Raw genomic sequence first — 18,707 nt, forward strand, 5'->3', positions numbered from 1 at the left:
CCCAAGACGCTCCCCTGAGGGCAGCACCCCACTCCCGGCCACAGGCGCCTGGACCGGCCACAGCCGCCGGGAGGCGAGCGCTGGCCCTTTTCCATGGGAAACCAAACTCAGCCACCCAGTTTCTTGACGCCAGCTCGGAGGTGGCGTTTGGCACTCCAAGGGCAGCCAGAGTCCCAGTTGCTGGCAGCTTTGGTCTGAGGGGAAATCCTGCGGGACCCCCGGCCCCTACCGCCCTCCGTGAAGGCAGCCCGGCCGCACACAGCCCCGCCCCGGGGCGCCCCCTACAGCAGCGCCGAGTGCGCTGCGCCAGGCTCTGTCCAATCAGAGGCGGCGCCGCGCTGTCCCCGCCGCCCCTTTCCGCCAATCGGAAGCCGCGGAGGGCGGGACCGGGGAAAGCGGGACACCACACCGGAAGTGTGCGCCAGACGCAACTTTCCCCCCTATTCCGCCCTCAGTCCCGCCCCCGCCCCTTCCGCGTTCTGATAGGCTACGCCTGCTGTCTGTGAGACTTCCTGAAAGCTGATTGGGCAGCCGGTGCTGCGCGTCCCGCCTACATCCGGGTCCCCGAGGCGCGGTAGCGGCGGTGCGGGGCCGCCATTGTGGTGGGGGAGCGCGGGGGCCGCGGCTGCCGGTGAGGGCGAACGGGGAGCGACGGGCCCAGGCTGGGCCCGAGGCGGGCGGGAGTGGCGAGGGAGCGATCGGCGGCGGCCTTGTCGTGGTCCCGTACCTCACCCTGAGCCCCTCTGCACCCTCTCCGCAGGTGCGTCGCCATGGCCGCCGTGTTCCCGTACCGCGGCGGCTGCGCCCCGGTGCCCAACCCGCTGGCGCCGCTGCCCGATTACATGTCCGAGGAGAAGCTGCAGGAGAAAGGTGGGTAGGGCCCCGAACACCCCAGATCCTCCGCGGGGGACAAGGCCTGACCCGGCGCCTCTGTGTCCCCGCAGCCCGCAAGTGGCAGCAGCTGCAGGCCAAGCGCTATGCGGAGAAGAGGAAATTCGGGTTCGTGGACGCGCAGAAGGAGGACATGCCCCCTGAGCATGTCCGCAAAATCATCCGCGACCACGGCGACATGACCAATAGGAAGTTCCGGCACGACAAGCGCGTCTACCTGGGGTAAGGGACCCCCGGTGTGTGACAGAGCGGGAGGTCTGGGGATCCGCCTCTGCTGCCTTGGTAGTTGTTGAAGTGGATCAGCAAAAGGAGTTGTTGCTTTGAATTTATGAGAAGAAACAATACCCTGCATAACACATTGGTTTAAAAGAAGTTGGAGAGAATATTAAATAGCCAGCATATGTTTTTTGCAAGATTGAAAAGCATCCTGAGTGCTTCTTGGCTGTTCAGGTGCAGAGATCTGTCTAATGCACATCATGGTCTGTTGCACTAACTTACCATTACCCATAAAAATTTCAAAAAACCCACTTAAAACTTCAATTTTTGTTTGTAACATTTATGAGAGCTAAATCAGTAGAAAACCTTTTGCTAGTACAAAGGTAGAGTGGGGAGTTCACGGATTTGCCTTTTGAACAGGTCAGATGAGCAGCTTGCAGGAGGGAAAACTGGGAGGTAGTTGGGCTTGTGGCAGGTGGATGGCTGTTCTTGAGATCCATTCCAGCGTGGTTTCCCTTGATTTGTGGTTGCAGTGCTCTGAAGTACATGCCTCATGCTGTGCTGAAGCTCCTGGAGAACATGCCCATGCCCTGGGAGCAAATCCGAGACGTTCCTGTCCTGTACCACATCACCGGCGCCATCTCCTTTGTCAACGAGATCCCCTGGGTCATCGAGCCTGTCTACATTGCCCAGTGGGGGTAGGTGCCTTCTGCTTCATCCAGGTGGGACAAAGCCTTGTGCATACACCATAAAATCCGTGTTTAATGTTCCCCTGATTTCCTGCAGGTCCATGTGGATTATGATGAGGCGGGAGAAGAGGGACAGGCGTCACTTCAAGAGGATGAGATTCCCCCCATTTGATGATGAAGAGCCCCCTCTGGATTATGCTGATAACATCCTGGATGTGGAGCCCCTGGAAGCCATTCAGCTGGAGCTGGATCCAGAGGAGGATGCCCCTGTGCTGGACTGGTTCTATGACCACCAGCCTCTGAAGGACAATAGGAAGTACGTGGCTGTGGTAGCACAATTTACTGGGAAAGGGGAGAAAACAAACCATGTGTGGATTACCTGTACAGAGCAGTGTGTAACCTTTGTGTGATGTTGGTGGGGAGAGAAAAACCTTCCCTCAAGGGTGGGAAGGAGAACCTGAGTGTTGTAAAGCTGCATCTTTGCCTGCAGATTGCTCAGAGGAGCTGTGGCTGGCCCATCCCTGGAGGTGTTCAAGGCCTGGTTGGATGGGGCTCTGAGCAACCTGGGACAGTGGAAGGTGGAAGGGTTGGAACAAGATGAGCTTTTAAGGTTCCTTCCAACCCAAACCATTCTGGGATTCTATGATTCAGCATCCAGCAAGGTCTCTCTGTCCTGGAGGGCTGTTAAAACTGATGTTTCTGACCATGCTGTAAAGCTGACAGCCTGGATTGTCTAGTTGGAATTTGAAACTGATATTTGCTAAAGGTGCACAGATCTTCTGTGTCACTTTGGACACAGAGGAGGAGAGGAACTGGAGCAGTCAGCATTTTCTGGGCAGGAGGAGTTCAGAAGTGGTCTCTTAACAGTGCTGCAGCCTTTCTTTCAGCCTAGAGGCGCCCACGTGTTACCTGTCCTTGATAAATGACAGGTGGCAAAAGGCGTTTGGTTATTTCTGGTCCTTTGCTCGTGCTGTGGCTGTGTCTGGAGTGTCCATGCTCTGTCCTTCCCAGGTATGTCAACGGCTCCACGTACCAGCGCTGGCAGTTCACCCTCCCCATGATGTCCACCCTGTACCGCCTGGCCAACCAGCTGCTCACTGACCTGGTGGATGACAACTACTTCTACCTGTTCGACCTCAAAGCCTTCTTCACTTCCAAGGCACTGAACATGGCCATTCCTGGAGGTCCCAAGTTTGAGCCCCTTGTCAGAGACATCAATCTTCAGTAAGTGTTGGGTTTAGGAGAGAGATCAGTGGTTATCTAGGAAAGGGCTGATGGTATGTTTTCAGTCACAAGTGTTCATCTCTCTCACCCTGAATGCTTGCATAACAATTTCTTGTCTCATTTAAGGGATGAAGACTGGAATGAGTTTAATGACATCAACAAAATTATCATCAGGCAGCCCATCAGGACAGAGTACAAAATTGCTTTCCCGTACCTGTACAACAACCTGCCACACCATGTCCACCTCACCTGGTAAGTGCAGCAGCCTCCAGAGCCAGGAGAGGAGGGAAAGGCTGTCAGAGGCTCTAATGCAAATTTTTTGTTGTAGGTACCATACTCCAAATGTTGTTTTCATTAAAACAGAAGATCCTGATCTCCCAGCTTTTTACTTCGATCCTCTGATCAACCCCATTTCACACAGACATTCTGTCAAGGTGAGTCACTGGGTTTACTGTGATAAACCCTATGTGTGGGAGTAGGGGGCTTTAGTCTCTTGGTTCTGATAGCAGCACACAAGCATAGATATTTCAGGAGTAGGCACAAGCCCTTTGACAAAATACCCCACCGTTGTCATTTTAGTCTTTTTCTACTTCTGGAGTTGCACAAAGTCATTTCCTTTGGCTTCTGTAGGATCAAGCTCAATGTCTGATTAACAGTGTTAGAATCTTCTGACAGATTATTTATCTTTCTGGTTGCCCTTGGTGTGTTCATGGAACTGGTATCTCTGAAGTTCCCTCTGTAACACCTAACTCGGGCTTTAGTAGCCACAGTTTGCCTTGTTGAGTGCTTTTTGCTTCTCTCATGCTCAGTACAGCCACACTTCTTCCATGAGAGCAAAGAGAAGGTTTTTTTACTTGCTTAACTCAGAAAACTGAGCTGAAGCAACCAGGAAACACCTTGTGTGGTGCTTCTGTATTTCAGAGCCAGGAACCACTGCCTGATGACGATGAAGAGTTTGAGTTGCCAGAGTTTGTGGAACCTTTCCTGAAGGATACCCCTCTCTACACTGATAACACAGCCAATGGCATTGCCTTGCTGTGGGCCCCACGACCCTTCAACTTGAGGTCTGGCAGGACCCGGAGAGCTCTTGACATCCCACTGGTGAAGAACTGGTGAGTTCTGTCCTGGGTTCAGGGCTGATCTAGTGATCATGGCATTATCACCTTGTTACAATGAAAATGAAATAAAGACATCCTGGTGACTGGTTTCTAGAGATTTTAGGAGAGTTTCTGGAGACTTTCCTCTGAGGAATGTGAGTTAGCTGAGGCATTGGAGTGTGGTTTATCCATAGGTACCGCGAGCACTGCCCAGCAGGACAGCCAGTCAAGGTGAGAGTCTCCTACCAGAAGCTCTTGAAATACTATGTCCTGAATGCCCTCAAACACAGACCTCCCAAGGCCCAGAAGAAGAGGTGAGTGGGGTCTGTTCAGTGGGGGAGCTGCTGATCTGTGTAAGGGATTGAGCTGATTGTGGTCTCTGCTCTCTCCAGGTACCTGTTCCGCTCCTTCAAGGCTACCAAGTTTTTCCAGTCAACCAAGCTGGACTGGGTGGAAGTTGGCCTGCAGGTGTGTCGCCAGGGCTACAACATGCTGAACTTGCTGATCCACAGAAAGAACCTGAATTACCTTCACTTGGATTACAACTTCAACCTGAAGCCCGTGAAGACCCTCACCACTAAGGTATCAGTCCGTGTGCTGTAGTACACAAGAGCAGAGTTTACCTGAAGGTCATTGTGTAGCCAGTGAAGAAAGAGAGGCCACAGTGCCTCAGCTGCTCAGTTGCTGTACAGACTCATCAAATTGGAGTTGTTTCATTCTTCTGTGACATTGTTACATAAATTCTGAATATTTTGTCTTATTCAGGAAAGAAAAAAATCCCGTTTTGGGAACGCTTTCCATCTGTGCCGAGAGGTCCTGCGGCTGACTAAGCTGGTGGTGGACAGCCACGTCCAGTACAGACTGGGAAATGTGGATGCATTTCAGGTAGGCTCTTTTCATTTTGTGGTTTGTTTGTTTTTAATGTGGTGAGAGGAAGTTGAGAGGAGAATTGGCATATTTTCTATGGAAAATAGCATCTGTGGGATGCACAAAGACTAAATGTTGCAGCATTGTCTGAAATTCTGCTTTTATATTACTTTATAAGAATTGATCATTGTCTGAGCCAGCATTAGGAGCTTTGTGTGGCCTGATATGCTCTGTCCAATAAACCTGGCTGCTGGAGGTGATGTCTGAGGTGTTGATTGTTACCCCTGACTGTGTTCCATGTCTCAGCTGGCAGATGGCCTGCAGTACATCTTTGCCCACGTGGGTCAGCTCACGGGGATGTACCGGTACAAATACAAACTGATGAGGCAGATTCGAATGTGCAAGGACCTGAAACATCTCATCTACTACAGGTTTAACACAGTAAGTTCCACCTTTCCATGTGATACTGACCCTGTGTAAACTGAGGAACAAGGGAGGGATTCTGAAGTGTCAATAAATAACCTGATCTTACCACGTCTGTGTTCTTCCAGGGGCCTGTGGGCAAAGGTCCTGGCTGTGGTTTCTGGGCTCCAGGCTGGAGAGTGTGGCTGTTCTTCATGAGGGGCATCACCCCGCTGCTGGAACGCTGGCTGGGGAATCTGCTGGCCAGGCAGTTTGAAGGTCAGCACCCTGTAAATCCTGCATGTGGGAGGAGTGTGTGGTAAAGATTAATACTGTTTGCTTGCCAGCCACTTTTCTGTTTACACTGGTGGTCTTTATCCATGCTCCATGCCAGTGCTAAGAGCTATTGACCAGTTTAGAGCTCTTAAAAGTTCTGTGCCCCCAGAATAGATTCTGAGTGGAAGTGGGATTCCCTGCTCCGCAGCTACTTAATCATCTACTCCAGAGTCTTGGCAGTGTAATTTCTCCAGACATCCTGCACCTCCATGCACTCCTGAATTAGGAAGAAGGAGAATCACTGCCCAGTGGTGTCAGAATTCCTGAAGGACTTTGCTTTTTCCAGGCCGTCACTCGAAGGGTGTCGCAAAGACTGTCACGAAGCAGCGCGTGGAGTCTCACTTCGACCTGGAGCTCAGGGCAGCTGTGATGCACGACATCCTGGACATGATGCCAGAAGGGATCAAACAGAACAAAGCCAGAACCATCCTGCAGCACCTGAGCGAGGCTTGGCGGTGCTGGAAGGCCAATATTCCCTGGAAGGTAAATCTCTCACTTGGCCTTTGGGTTCAATTTTAACATCTCCCAAGTGGAACTGCTTGCAGGGAGGTTGCCACTCCTGCTTCCCTCAAGTTCCTTTCCCTCCCCAGGTGCCAGGGCTGCCAACTCCTATTGAGAACATGATCCTGAGGTACGTGAAGGCCAAAGCTGACTGGTGGACAAACACAGCTCACTACAACCGGGAGCGGATCCGCCGGGGAGCCACTGTCGACAAAACCGTCTGTAAGAAGAACCTGGGCAGGCTGACCAGACTCTACCTGAAAGCTGAGCAGGAACGGCAGCATAACTACCTAAAGGTACTTCTGTCCTCCCTGAAATTGCCCAAATTAATGCTGTTTTTGTAGGAAAGCTTTCACTGATTAATTCTGGTGGTGTGGTTCTGCAGGATGGGCCTTACATCACAGCAGAAGAAGCCGTTGCTGTGTACACAACCACAGTGCACTGGCTGGAGAGCAGGAGGTTCTCCCCCATTCCCTTCCCCCCACTGTCCTACAAGCACGACACCAAGTTGCTGATCTTAGCCCTGGAGAGGCTGAAGGAAGCTTACAGGTAAGCAGTGGGAAATGATCTTGATCTTCAGGGGCACTGGGAAAGGTTTCTGTTTTGTTACCTGTTATTCCTGGGACTGAGTATGGTGTAAAATTTATCCTGATGATCTGATAAAGCCTGTTGTTTGTACTGCCAACTTAACTGGGAGTTCTTACTGACTCTGCCACTTGGGCAAAACCACTGCCATGCTTCTAAGTTTGGGGATGTGGATTGTGAAGAATTACAGGTTGAACATCATCATTCATCAGTTTAATGCAGTTAAATGGCCATTAGGCTGTTCCTGTGCAGGCGCTGAGCTGTTCTCCCTTGTTTTCAGTGTGAAGTCACGCCTGAATCAGTCACAGAGAGAGGAGCTGGGCTTGATTGAGCAGGCTTATGATAATCCCCACGAAGCTCTGTCCAGAATCAAACGACATCTGTTGACTCAGAGAGCCTTCAAGGAGGTGAGTGAAAGCCTGGTGAAAGCCCAGCCATGTTATGCTGCATTCAGAAGCTAAGTGGCACAAAAACTTGGGTATTTCCTCTTAACTATCAGCCTCAGTTTTTCCCCCTCTTTTTTTTTTTTTTTTAAGGTGGGAATCGAGTTCATGGATCTCTACAGCCACTTGGTCCCTGTTTATGATGTTGAGCCCCTGGAGAAGATCACAGATGCTTATCTGGATCAGTACTTGTGGTATGAGGCTGATAAGCGAAGACTCTTCCCTCCTTGGATCAAACCTGCTGACACTGAACCACCCCCACTGCTGGTGTACAAGTGGTGCCAAGGTCAGTGGGCTCTTGGATTCCGTGCAGGAATGATTTTTCCTATGGGGGAACTTGTGTCCTATGAGTCCCCTTGGGAGCTGAATTTTTATCTTTGCAATTTGCAGTCAATAATTGCAATCAGAGATGTATTTTGTAGGTTAATACATACTTATATACTGGAGGAGGACAACTTGCACAGCATTTACAGTTGATTACATAGTTTTCCTCCTGTTTCTGGATAGACTGGAAGATCTAGAGCCTGAAAAATCAAGCATTACAGGACCTGTGTTGAGTTTCTGTACCCAGGGGCTGTTTCTGTGCTCTGATGTGTCAGATAACAGAACATTGTTTGTTCCCTCAGGCATTAATAACCTGCAGGATGTTTGGGAAACGAGTGAAGGGGAGTGCAACGTGATGCTGGAATCTCGGTTTGAGAAGATGTATGAGAAGATTGACCTGACCTTACTCAACAGGCTGCTGCGTCTCATCGTTGATCACAACATTGCTGACTACATGACAGCCAAGAACAATGTGGTGATCAACTACAAGGTGATGGTTGTTGTCAGGAAAGGGGGTTTGTAGTAAAAGGGACTCGTGGGGGAGGAGGTTTTGGACCCATGGCAAAGAAGGAACACAAGACTTGCCAGGGAAAAGTAATGGGGGAGTAAAAAAACCCCTTCTGGGTCCTGCTAAAGAACAGCTGCTCAGGTGAAAGGTTTCTGATGTGTTGTGATGTGTTTTCTCACAATTCTCCTTCATCTCCTCAGGACATGAATCACACAAACTCCTACGGGATTATTCGTGGGCTGCAGTTTGCTTCCTTCATTGTCCAGTACTATGGGCTTGTGATGGACCTGCTGGTGCTGGGCCTGCACCGGGCCAGTGAAATGGCTGGGCCTCCCCAGATGCCAAATGACTTCCTCAGCTTCCAGGACATTGCCACGGAGGTGGCCCATCCCATTCGCCTCTTCTGCAGATACATTGACAGGATTCACATCTTCTTCAGGTGAGATTTCTGGGGCCCTGCTTTCCTCAGGTGAACACAAAGGCAAGGGAGAATTAGTGTGCTCCTGCTCCTGGGTTTTGTTCCCTTTGCTACTGAAGATCAGGAGTATTTGAATTGACAGACTTCCCTGGATAGCTGGATGTCCACATGTCTCCTCTTGCTTTCTCAGTTTGCTTTTCTGCAGCTTCACTGTGTCAATAGAAACACAACAATGTCAAGATCTCAATTGTTTAGGAATTTGGTAAATTAGAGACTGGTAAAATAAGCCTTTCTGTCTTTTCATGGAAAGATAACCCAAACCCTGAGTTGCTCTGTGCTAATGAAATTCCCCCATTCATTGTGAAGATACAAAAATGGGATAGTTACCTTCAAACAGGCTGACAAACAGCTTTTCCTAATTAAATCCTTACCTTTCTGGCTAGACTGGTGTTGATAGGTCAATCATGTAATTCCAAATCCTTTTCTATGCATTTCCAGGTTTACAGCTGACGAGGCAAGAGACCTGATTCAGCGGTACCTGACAGAGCACCCAGACCCCAACAACGAGAACATTGTGGGCTACAACAACAAGAAGTGCTGGCCCCGGGATGCTCGGATGCGTCTCATGAAGCACGACGTGAACCTGTAAGTGCTGCAGCTGGGAAAGAAGAAGAACAGGAAAAAGGGGGAAATCAGTTGTGATAAAAAGCTGTTGGAGACTGATAGGTGCTCAGGATGTGAGAAGTGAGCGGTCTGTGCTGAAACCCTGAGAAATTAGAGAAGCTCTGAGAACTTACCCAATTGTTACTTGGGCAAATTATTAAGTGTCACTGTGCACATCTTGTTTTCCAGTGGCCGTGCTGTGTTCTGGGATATCAAGAACCGTTTGCCCCGCTCGGTGACCACGGTGCAGTGGGAGAACAGCTTTGTGTCCGTGTACAGCAAGGACAACCCCAACCTGCTGTTCAACATGTGCGGCTTCGAGTGCCGCATCCTGCCCAAGTGCCGCACCAGCTACGAGGAGTTCACCCACAAGGACGGGGTCTGGAACCTGCAGAACGAGGTGGGCTGGGAGAGCAATCCCTGGATGGGATTCCCATGTATTGGAGAGGGGCTCCCAGGAGGGAACTGATGGGCCTGTGCTCTCTAGGTCACCAAGGAGCGCACGGCTCAGTGCTTCCTGCGGGTGGATGACGAGTCTATGCAGAGGTTTCACAACAGAGTGAGGCAGATCCTCATGGCCTCTGGGTCCACAACCTTCACTAAGGTAAGGGGGGAGGAAGATTTCTGACAGAGCTTTCTGCAGATGCTTGGGGAGTGGTCTGGGAGCTGATCCTTTCTTTTTCTTTCTAGATTGTCAATAAATGGAATACAGCTCTGATTGGCTTGATGACTTATTTTCGGGAAGCTGTTGTAAATACTCAGGAGCTGCTTGATTTGCTGGTGAAGTGTGAGAATAAAATCCAGACTCGGATCAAGATTGGCCTGAATTCCAAAATGCCCAGCCGTTTTCCTCCTGTGGTGTTCTACACCCCTAAGGAGCTTGGGGGGCTGGGCATGCTCTCCATGGGCCACGTTCTCATCCCTCAGTCTGACCTGAGGTGAGTTGTCCTGCTCTAATTCCTGCTCTAATTGCTGCATGTTCTCTTAGCTGCTCTTTCCCCTAAAAATATTCCAAGAGTGCTAAACCATGCCATGGTACAGAGCTGTGTTGCCTTTACAGTAACTTATGGCAGTGATCAGAGAAGTCCCAATTCCTCCTACCTCATTCTTGTGTCTCTTTGCTCCAGGTGGTCCAAGCAGACAGATGTTGGCATCACTCACTTCCGCTCGGGAATGAGTCATGAGGAGGACCAGCTCATCCCAAATCTGTATCGTTACATCCAGCCATGGGAGAGTGAATTCATTGACTCTCAGAGGGTGTGGGCAGAGTATGCCCTGAAGCGACAAGAGGCTATAGCCCAGAACAGGTGTGTGTCCGTGTGTGGGAGGACAGGCAGCAGTGGGAAGTTTTATGCTGTCTGGGGGTTTTGGAGACCTTGCTGACCCTGTGGTACCTGCAAAGCTGCTCTCTTACCTCTGGAGGAGGTGAGGACTCTGCAGGCAGGGAAAATGGTATGGCCATCAGGAGAAGCTGATACCAGACCCATTTGCAGTTCTGTGCACTTCCAAGGGCTTTTTCTTTTGCCTGTTTGGTATCATCGGGTTCACAGTGCTGGCAGCAAACACTTTGCTGGTGTTTGGCATTTTAGAGTGTCCCCTGAGCTCTGTGTCATTTCTGTGATCTCATCAGCTGAACTACTCAGTAATGCAGTGCTGTAAATTGAGAGGTAACAAAGTGTGGGGATTTTTTTTCTTCAGGCGTCTGACACTGGAGGATCTGGAGGACTCATGGGACAGGGGAATTCCTCGTATTAACACCCTTTTCCAGAAGGACCGGCATACTCTGGCTTATGATAAAGGATGGAGAGTCAGGACTGACTTCAAACAGTATCAGGTACTGACTGGTACTTCCACTTTTGAAGCATTTTGATAGATTGCAGTGTATTGGGGAAAATCACAGTTAGTGCAACTGCATATTAAGGAGAGAGAAAAAAAATGGTCTCAAAGCAAACATTCCAAACCAGTAAGTTTTAATAACACTGGGAAAATATATTTAAATCCTCTCGTGATAGCTCTGTAGAAGGCCAGTCCCTAAAAGATAAAAACATGACCTGAGATTCCACCCAGTGTGAATTGTGCAATAGTACTGACAGAACTCGTGTTGCAGATGAGCTGTGTGCCCCGGCACTGAGGGCATGAGGCTTTTCACCTGTTCACTGACATCATCATGATGTTGGTTCCCACAATTAGTGCAGCCAGGTGAATGATCTGCTCGCTGTTGTCTCCAGGTGCTGAAGCAGAACCCGTTCTGGTGGACGCACCAGCGCCACGATGGCAAACTCTGGAACCTGAACAATTACCGCACGGACATGATCCAGGCTCTGGGCGGGGTGGAAGGGATCTTGGAGCACACTCTCTTCAAGGGCACCTACTTCCCCACGTGGGAGGGTCTCTTCTGGTAAGAGGAACTTTAATGTGGGCCCTGGGCTCAGGCTGTGCTGATTCTGTTGAGTTTCTGCTGTTGAGTTTTCAGTGGTCACTTGAGAACGTTGTGTAGTTCAGTTGTGAGGGCACCTGGGAGGGAGCTACAGCTGAACTTCTTGCAAATCCATGGAAATTTCTTGGCATGAAGCAACCCTCCTGGCTCCTGGCTGATTCCTGTCTCTGTTACAAGTGACACATGGCAGCAGAGGTAAGGGACATCTCATGCAGTTGATGGTCTGCCCTTTCTAGGGAGAAGGCCAGTGGCTTTGAGGAGTCCATGAAGTGGAAGAAGCTGACAAATGCCCAGAGATCGGGTTTGAACCAAATTCCAAACAGAAGATTCACTCTCTGGTGGTCTCCTACCATTAACAGAGCCAATGTAAGTACCTGGCGTTTGTCCCTCTGGGAGCAGACACCACTTTTCCATTTAGATGAGAGCAGTTAATTGATCCAATTAATTCTCAGAACATCTCTTACAGAGGTACTAAACCTCCTTAACAGGAGATGCTCCATTTTTTAAACTTCCTCAGTCGTGCTGTTGTGTGTTCTCACAGCTGCTTTTCCTTTGCAGGTGTATGTTGGGTTCCAGGTGCAGCTGGATTTGACAGGGATCTTCATGCATGGCAAAATCCCCACGCTGAAGATTTCCCTCATTCAGATTTTCCGAGCTCACTTGTGGCAGAAGATCCACGAGAGCATTGTCATGGATTTGTGTCAGGTGAGCAGTGTTGGCTTGGTTTGTTTCTGTGCCCTTTTGGAGCAGGATCAGTCGCCCTCCAGCAATTTGGCAGAGAAAGGGAGGAAATGGGATTTTCCTGGCTGCCTCAGTGTTGAGGATAGATTTCCTTATCTGGATTGCTTGAACACGGCTCATCTTTGACTGCCTTTTCCCCAGGTATTTGATCAAGAGCTGGATGCTCTGGAGATTGAGACAGTGCAGAAAGAGACAATCCATCCCAGGAAGTCCTACAAGATGAATTCCTCGTGTGCGGATATCCTTCTCTTTGCTTCCTACAAGTGGAATGTGTCACGTCCATCATTGCTGGCAGATTCCAAGTGAGTTTCCCTTTCCCCTCTCCTCAATATTCCTGCAGAGCAGAGCTGCTGAGCCTGTCATCCAGAGCCTCTGTGTCTCTTGGGCATCTAGGGTTGGTTTTATCTGGAGACACTGAAGGTTGTGTCCAGCAAAGCACAGGGTTGTTTGGGTGGGTGGTTGCAGCACCTCCCGGCACTGCCTTCTGCAGAACGCCAACGCTGCCTTTGCTCCTGTTCTCTGGGTGAACTTTTCCCTGAGCTCTTGAAGGTTCTTCTGGAAACCCCACAAAGCTGAGCTGGCCCAGGGCCAGAATCTGAAGTGAATTCTCACTGAATCCTCACCAGACAGTCCCTGGGGGAGATGATCCTCGTGACTACACAGCAGTGGACTCACTGCTGCTTTGTTTAAACCTTTGAACAGCCTCTGCCTTCACTGCTGTGTGATGAGAACAGTAGAGTCCCTTTCCAGGGTGGAATGTGGATATGAGCTGGCTGCAGTGTCCATGCTTGGTGACGATTACTGCAGGAGAGTTTTGTGCAGGATGAACTTGTTGTGGCTTGCTTTCTCCTCAGGGATGTGATGGACAGCACCACCACCCAGAAGTACTGGATAGACATCCAGCTGCGCTGGGGCGACTACGATTCCCACGACATCGAGCGCTACGCCAGGGCCAAGTTCCTGGACTACACCACAGACAACATGAGCATCTACCCCTCTCCCACTGGGGTGCTCATCGCCATTGATCTGGCCTACAACCTGCACAGGTGAGAGCTGCACCTTCTGTGCTTTAATTTGTAGGTTTGTAACTGGTGGCTTGTGGGTATTGTCTCAGCACATCTCCAGACCGGGTTGTATTCCAGGCAGGAGGATGAGGGGAGAAGGCAGAAGCTGGAGATGTGCAGTGAGAGGGATAAGGCATCTCAGGTTGCCTAGTTTTGCTCAATAGTAGTGGTTCAGTTCCCCCAGTTCATTAATAATTTGTTACTTAGGATATTTCTGTCAGACTGTTCTTGGAGCTGAAGGACAGGCCTTGTTTCAAGGCCCCTACAAGTGGGGGCAGCTATTTCTCACTGGAAACTAGGGGGAAAGTCAGAAATCAATTCTCCAATGTGTCTGTTAGAGAAGGTACAGCTCTTCTGGGATTCTGTAGCATGTGTGGGCTGTGGCTTCCCGCTGAGGAGGTGTAGAGAAAAACCACAGGTGACCAACTCCCAGGGACATTACAGAAGTCACACTGCAGTACAAAGTTGTATTTTCAGCTGGTCAAAAGGAGCCTGACTGCTGCATGGAAAGACTTGTGTGGCTGTTGCCTCTTCAGATCTAATGGTAACAACTTGGTCTTCTGTTTTCCTTCTTCAGTGCTTATGGGAACTGGTTCCCTGGGAGCAAACCTCTGATCCAGCAGGCCATGGCCAAAATCATGAAAGCAAACCCTGCCCTGTATGTGTTGAGGGAACGAATCCGCAAAGGGCTGCAGCTCTACTCCTCAGAGCCCACAGAGCCCTACCTGTCCTCCCAGAACTATGGGGAGCTCTTCTCCAACCAGATCATCTGGTTTGTGGATGACACCAACGTGTACAGAGTCACCATCCACAAGGTGAGGCCAGAGGGCTGTCTCAGGGGAAGGACTGAAAGGGGTGGAGGTTTCCATGCGTGATGGAAAACTGGGAGTCAACACACGGACCCAGATTTTTGCAGTGTGCACAGATCAGCTCTTACATCTCCCACACAGCTCCTGCTCAAGGCACACAGAGTTGGCTGTTGTGTAAAAGTGTGGCTGGGCTCCATTTATCTCCCTGCACTTCTGACTCTCACTTGTTTCCTCAGACTTTTGAAGGGAATTTGACCACAAAACCCATCAACGGAGCCATTTTCATCTTCAATCCCAGAACTGGACAGCTCTTCCTGAAGATCATCCACACATCTGTGTGGGCAGGACAGAAGCGTCTGGGACAGGTAGGGAGGGCCTGGCTGTGCCTTGGGTGTGAGCCAGGGTGGGTCTGACTGCTTGGGACACTCACTTAGCAGAAAACATCACACAGATCTTCATCTTCCTACTCCTTAATGACTTTAGAGCTCCAAAGTCCCGAGTGGTCAGGCAGGCAGGAGTGTGGAACATAAAAGTGGAAGAACACAGGCATTGCTGCTGAAAGGATTTTGAGGCTCTGAGGTGTAAAGGCTCCATATCATCCAGCAGAGCTTGAGGAACGGTGCTGTGCTTCCTGTTGCACAAATCGCTCTGCACTTGGCTGTACATCCAGTGTAGGAGAAAACTCAGGTGGCAAATCCAGGGAGGTGGAGTAGCCAGCTGTTTCTTCTGAGCCACTCGGGAGTAAGTGAGCCCCAGGAATGGGAACTGCCCTCTGTGATCAGTAAGGAGGAAATGCTGGGCCTTGTCACTGATCTGCAGCAAGCCATAAATTCCAGTCATAATTTTAGAATTTGGTTTGCGTCCCTCTGGTTCCCAGAGACATGGAGACACTGCTGGAGAGCAGGGGGACATTTCTCTAACCCTGCTGTCTTTCTGTAGCTGGCCAAGTGGAAGACTGCTGAAGAAGTGGCTGCCTTGATCCGATCCCTTCCCGTGGAGGAGCAGCCAAAGCAGATCATAGTGACACGGAAGGGCATGCTGGACCCACTTGAGGTAAGGATGCAGCTCCACGAGGATGTGTAAAATCTGTGGGTGATAACAGGACAGTTCTGTGTCCTGTGATGTTCTGCACTAGTTGTGAGCTAATCCCTCTTGATAAACTCCAGGTGCACTTGCTGGATTTCCCCAATATTGTGATCAAAGGCTCGGAGTTGCAGCTGCCCTTCCAGGCCTGTCTGAAAGTGGAGAAGTTTGGTGATCTCATCCTGAAGGCCACTGAACCCCAGATGGTTCTCTTCAATCTCTATGATGACTGGCTGAAAACAATCTCTTCTTACACAGTAAGCACAGATATGTCCCTGCATTTTGCTTTGCTGCTGATAAATGAGGCAGGAACGAAGGCCTCAGATATTTCTGATTTGTTGTTTGGGAGCACTTGGCTCTGAATCTGCCTGGATTTTCCTTTAGATGGATTTCACTGGCAGTTCCCATGTGCCCAAACAGAGGAATGCTGTACTAGGGCCTTGTATATTTAATTTTCTTCTTTCTAACTCCATCTTTTTTTCATCTCCAAGGCATTCTCCCGTCTGATCCTGATTCTCCGGGCGCTGCACGTGAATAATGATCGAGCCAAAGTTATCCTGAAGCCAGACAAGACAACCATCACTGAGCCTCACCACATCTGGCCAACCCTGACAGATGAGGAGTGGATCAAGGTGGAGGTGCAGCTGAAGGATCTCATCCTTGCTGACTATGGCAAGAAGAACAAGTAAGCCACTGTGCAGCTGCCATAATCCTGCCAGCCTTTCCTTCCTGCCCTAAGGGCTGTGGCCAAGTGTCAGTGAACTCAGCTTTGTAGAGAATCTGGTTATTATTAATAACTTGCTGGTAAGGCAGATAAAAATGTCTGCACCAAGTCTTGCCTGATCTCAGCATCACATGGTTTGACCCCTCTCTTGTTTAAAAACTTGTGGGTTTATTTATCATAATGCCCAGAGTGAACGTTCTGAGCTTGTGCCTTGGTGAGAAAGCTCCAGAATGTATTTTGAAATGCCTGACTTGGTGGCTGGGTGGATTTTCTCTTCCAGCGTGAATGTTGCATCCCTGACCCAGTCAGAGATCCGAGACATCATCCTGGGCATGGAGATCTCTGCCCCATCTCAGCAGAGGCAGCAGATTGCAGAAATCGAGAAGCAAACCAAGGAGCAGTCACAGCTGACAGCCACACAGACCCGCACGGTGAACAAACACGGGGATGAAATCATCACCTCCACCACCAGCAACTACGAAACCCAGACTTTCTCCTCCAAGACTGAGTGGAGGGTCAGGTAGGAAGGCAGGCAGGGGTGGTGGAAAGGGTTGGAATGCTCAGGGAGGATTTGTGCCCCGTCTGATCGTGGTCTCCTCCTCGCAGAGCAATTTCTGCTGCCAATCTCCACCTGCGGACAAACCACATCTATGTCTCATCAGATGACATAAAGGAGACAGGTTACACCTACATTCTTCCCAAAAATGTGTTGAAGAAGTTCATCTGCATCTCAGATCTGCGGGCCCAGGTGAGTGTGCAGGGAGTTTGTTACAGCTGTGCCCCACTCAAACACACCAGGGGGGAACTCCTGGTGAAGGGCTGGGAACCTGCTGTTGTTTGTCCACATGAATCCCTCTGATGATCTCCTCAGCAATTAAGGAGTTCCCACTCTCACAGTTACACAGAGATTCCTTCTGGCTTTTTAAGGCAGATGTGTGTTTTAGATTGCAGGTTACCTGTATGGAGTGAGCCCTCCAGACAACCCCCAGGTGAAGGAGATCCGGTGCATTGTGATGGTGCCCCAGTGGGGGACACACCAGACCGTGCACCTCCCAGGGCAGCTGCCACAGCACGAGTATCTCAAGGTGAGTTGAGGTTCAGCTTCCAGGGTGGGTGGAAGGTCAGTAACAAGGACCTGAGGTGGTGGGGCAGCTTCTCTTGGTCTTTTGTTTGTTGCAGGACTGAAAGAGCTCAGCCTGAAGCCAAATCTAATTGAGATCAAGTGAGGGGGAAGCCTTTGATCTCTCTATCCTTTTTGCCAGGCTTGAAATGGTCTCATTTTAAGTGGTTTTGATTTTTCTCCAAACCACTCTGTTTTTGTCAGGAAATGGAACCTCTGGGATGGATTCACACCCAACCAAACGAGTCCCCTCAGCTCTCACCACAGGATGTCACCACCCATGCCAAGGTCATGGCTGACAACCCCTCCTGGGATGGGGAGAAGACCATCATCATCACCTGCAGGTGAGGGGCAGGGAGGCTTCTGGTGCCCCTCTCAGGGGTGTGTTGCTGCAGTGCTGGGGAACTCTCAAAATTGGCAGAAAGGGATTGCTGGTTCATTCCTGCTTTCCCTGCTCTGCCCCAGGTGAGTCTGACTTGCCTCATGTCTTCTCCTTTTCAGTTTCACCCCTGGCTCCTGCACGTTGACAGCCTACAAACTGACCCCGAGCGGGTACGAGTGGGGCCGGCAGAACACAGACAAAGGAAACAATCCCAAGGGTTACCTCCCCTCCCACTACGAGAGGGTGCAGATGCTCCTGTCCGACCGCTTCCTCGGCTTCTTCATGGTCCCCGCACAGGGCTCCTGGAACTACAACTTCATGGGTGAGCTGGCCTGGGAAGGGGAGGGGAAAAGGAGGCAGTGTGGGGAGCCTGGGGAGGAGGGAATAGTTCCTTACCCACTCCAAAGCTTCCTCAGAGCAGCTGGCAGGGATATCAGCACTGTGCCCTGAACTTTCCTTAGTACCAGCACTGGGATGTCAGTTCAATGATTTTTTTGGTGGCAAGAGAGCAAAGTGATAGAGAGGAAAAATAGATGCCATGTCTGTCTGGATTGTAGTGCATGGTCTATCGCCACTGAATAATTAATCCCTGTCAAGCAGAAGAGATAATGGAAAATGCAAGAGAGAAGCTGTTCCCAGTAGGGAGGTCCTGGTATCATGAACACCACGGGCAGCTGGAGAAGGGGTCAGGAAATGAGAGTGACAGAACCCTCAACTAGCACAAAAGGACTGTAAATGTCTTCAGGGGGGAGGAAACCCAAAGAGGGATGATTCTGTGGGTTTGGAACTCTCTCTTCTGGCATGGAAATGATCGTAGGCGGGTGGAGAGCTTTGTTAGGCTCCTGAAGGCTGGAGGAGGCAGTAGCGATGACCCTCTCTCTCTTCCAGGTGTCCGCCACGACCCCAACATGAAGTACGAGCTGCAGCTCGCCAACCCCAAGGAGTTTTACCACGAGGTCCACCGCCCCTCTCACTTCCTCAACTTCGCGCTGCTGCAGGAGGGGGAGGTTTACTCCGCCGACCGCGAGGATCTCTACGCCTAATCCCGCCACTCTTAGTACTGTTGATATTCAACAGCGTGTTCGTGTGCCCCCTCCACTGTACCCCGCTCGCCCCCCTCACCCCGCGCGTTGTTGTTTCCCCACTTTCCGCGTTACTCAATAAATTTTGTACCAACGGGAGC

At 50.4% G+C, this 18,707-nt stretch overlaps 1 protein-coding gene across 1 annotated transcript; it reads left to right on the plus strand.

The window, feature by feature from the left end:
• The first annotated feature begins 541 nt into the window (after positions 1-541).
• Positions 542-18,705, plus strand: PRPF8 (pre-mRNA processing factor 8). Its single transcript, XM_032129656.1, has 43 exons — positions 542-631; positions 761-870; positions 945-1,113; positions 1,641-1,805; positions 1,894-2,112; positions 2,808-3,020; positions 3,147-3,272; positions 3,349-3,454; positions 3,942-4,132; positions 4,312-4,431; positions 4,510-4,699; positions 4,883-5,002; positions 5,291-5,425; positions 5,536-5,665; positions 6,009-6,205; positions 6,313-6,519; positions 6,609-6,772; positions 7,089-7,215; positions 7,345-7,537; positions 7,878-8,065; positions 8,284-8,522; positions 9,000-9,146; positions 9,354-9,564; positions 9,652-9,768; positions 9,855-10,102; positions 10,292-10,471; positions 10,863-10,998; positions 11,393-11,562; positions 11,838-11,967; positions 12,160-12,306; positions 12,484-12,644; positions 13,197-13,388; positions 13,984-14,221; positions 14,452-14,580; positions 15,155-15,268; positions 15,382-15,555; positions 15,790-15,983; positions 16,303-16,542; positions 16,629-16,770; positions 16,967-17,107; positions 17,347-17,486; positions 17,644-17,846; positions 18,413-18,705. The coding sequence occupies exons 2-43, from the start codon at positions 771-773 to the stop codon at positions 18,565-18,567; spliced, it is 7,008 nt and encodes a 2,335-aa protein (XP_031985547.1). The 5' UTR covers positions 542-631; positions 761-770; the 3' UTR covers positions 18,568-18,705.
• The last annotated feature ends 2 nt before the right edge of the window (positions 18,706-18,707 follow it).

This window comes from Corvus moneduloides, chromosome 20, assembly GCF_009650955.1.
Source record: "Corvus moneduloides isolate bCorMon1 chromosome 20, bCorMon1.pri, whole genome shotgun sequence".
NCBI lineage: Eukaryota > Metazoa > Chordata > Aves > Passeriformes > Corvidae > Corvus > Corvus moneduloides.

Coding starts and splice junctions, on each gene's coding strand:
- PRPF8 (XM_032129656.1), top strand. CDS start 771: ATGGCCGCCGTGTTCCCGTACCGCGGCGGCTGCGCCCCGGTGCCCAAC. Junction 12,307..12,483: donor TTGTCATGGATTTGTGTCAG/GTGAGCAGTGTT, acceptor CCTTTTCCCCAG/GTATTTGATCAAGAGCTGGA. Junction 14,581..15,154: donor GACAGAAGCGTCTGGGACAG/GTAGGGAGGGCC, acceptor GTCTTTCTGTAG/CTGGCCAAGTGGAAGACTGC.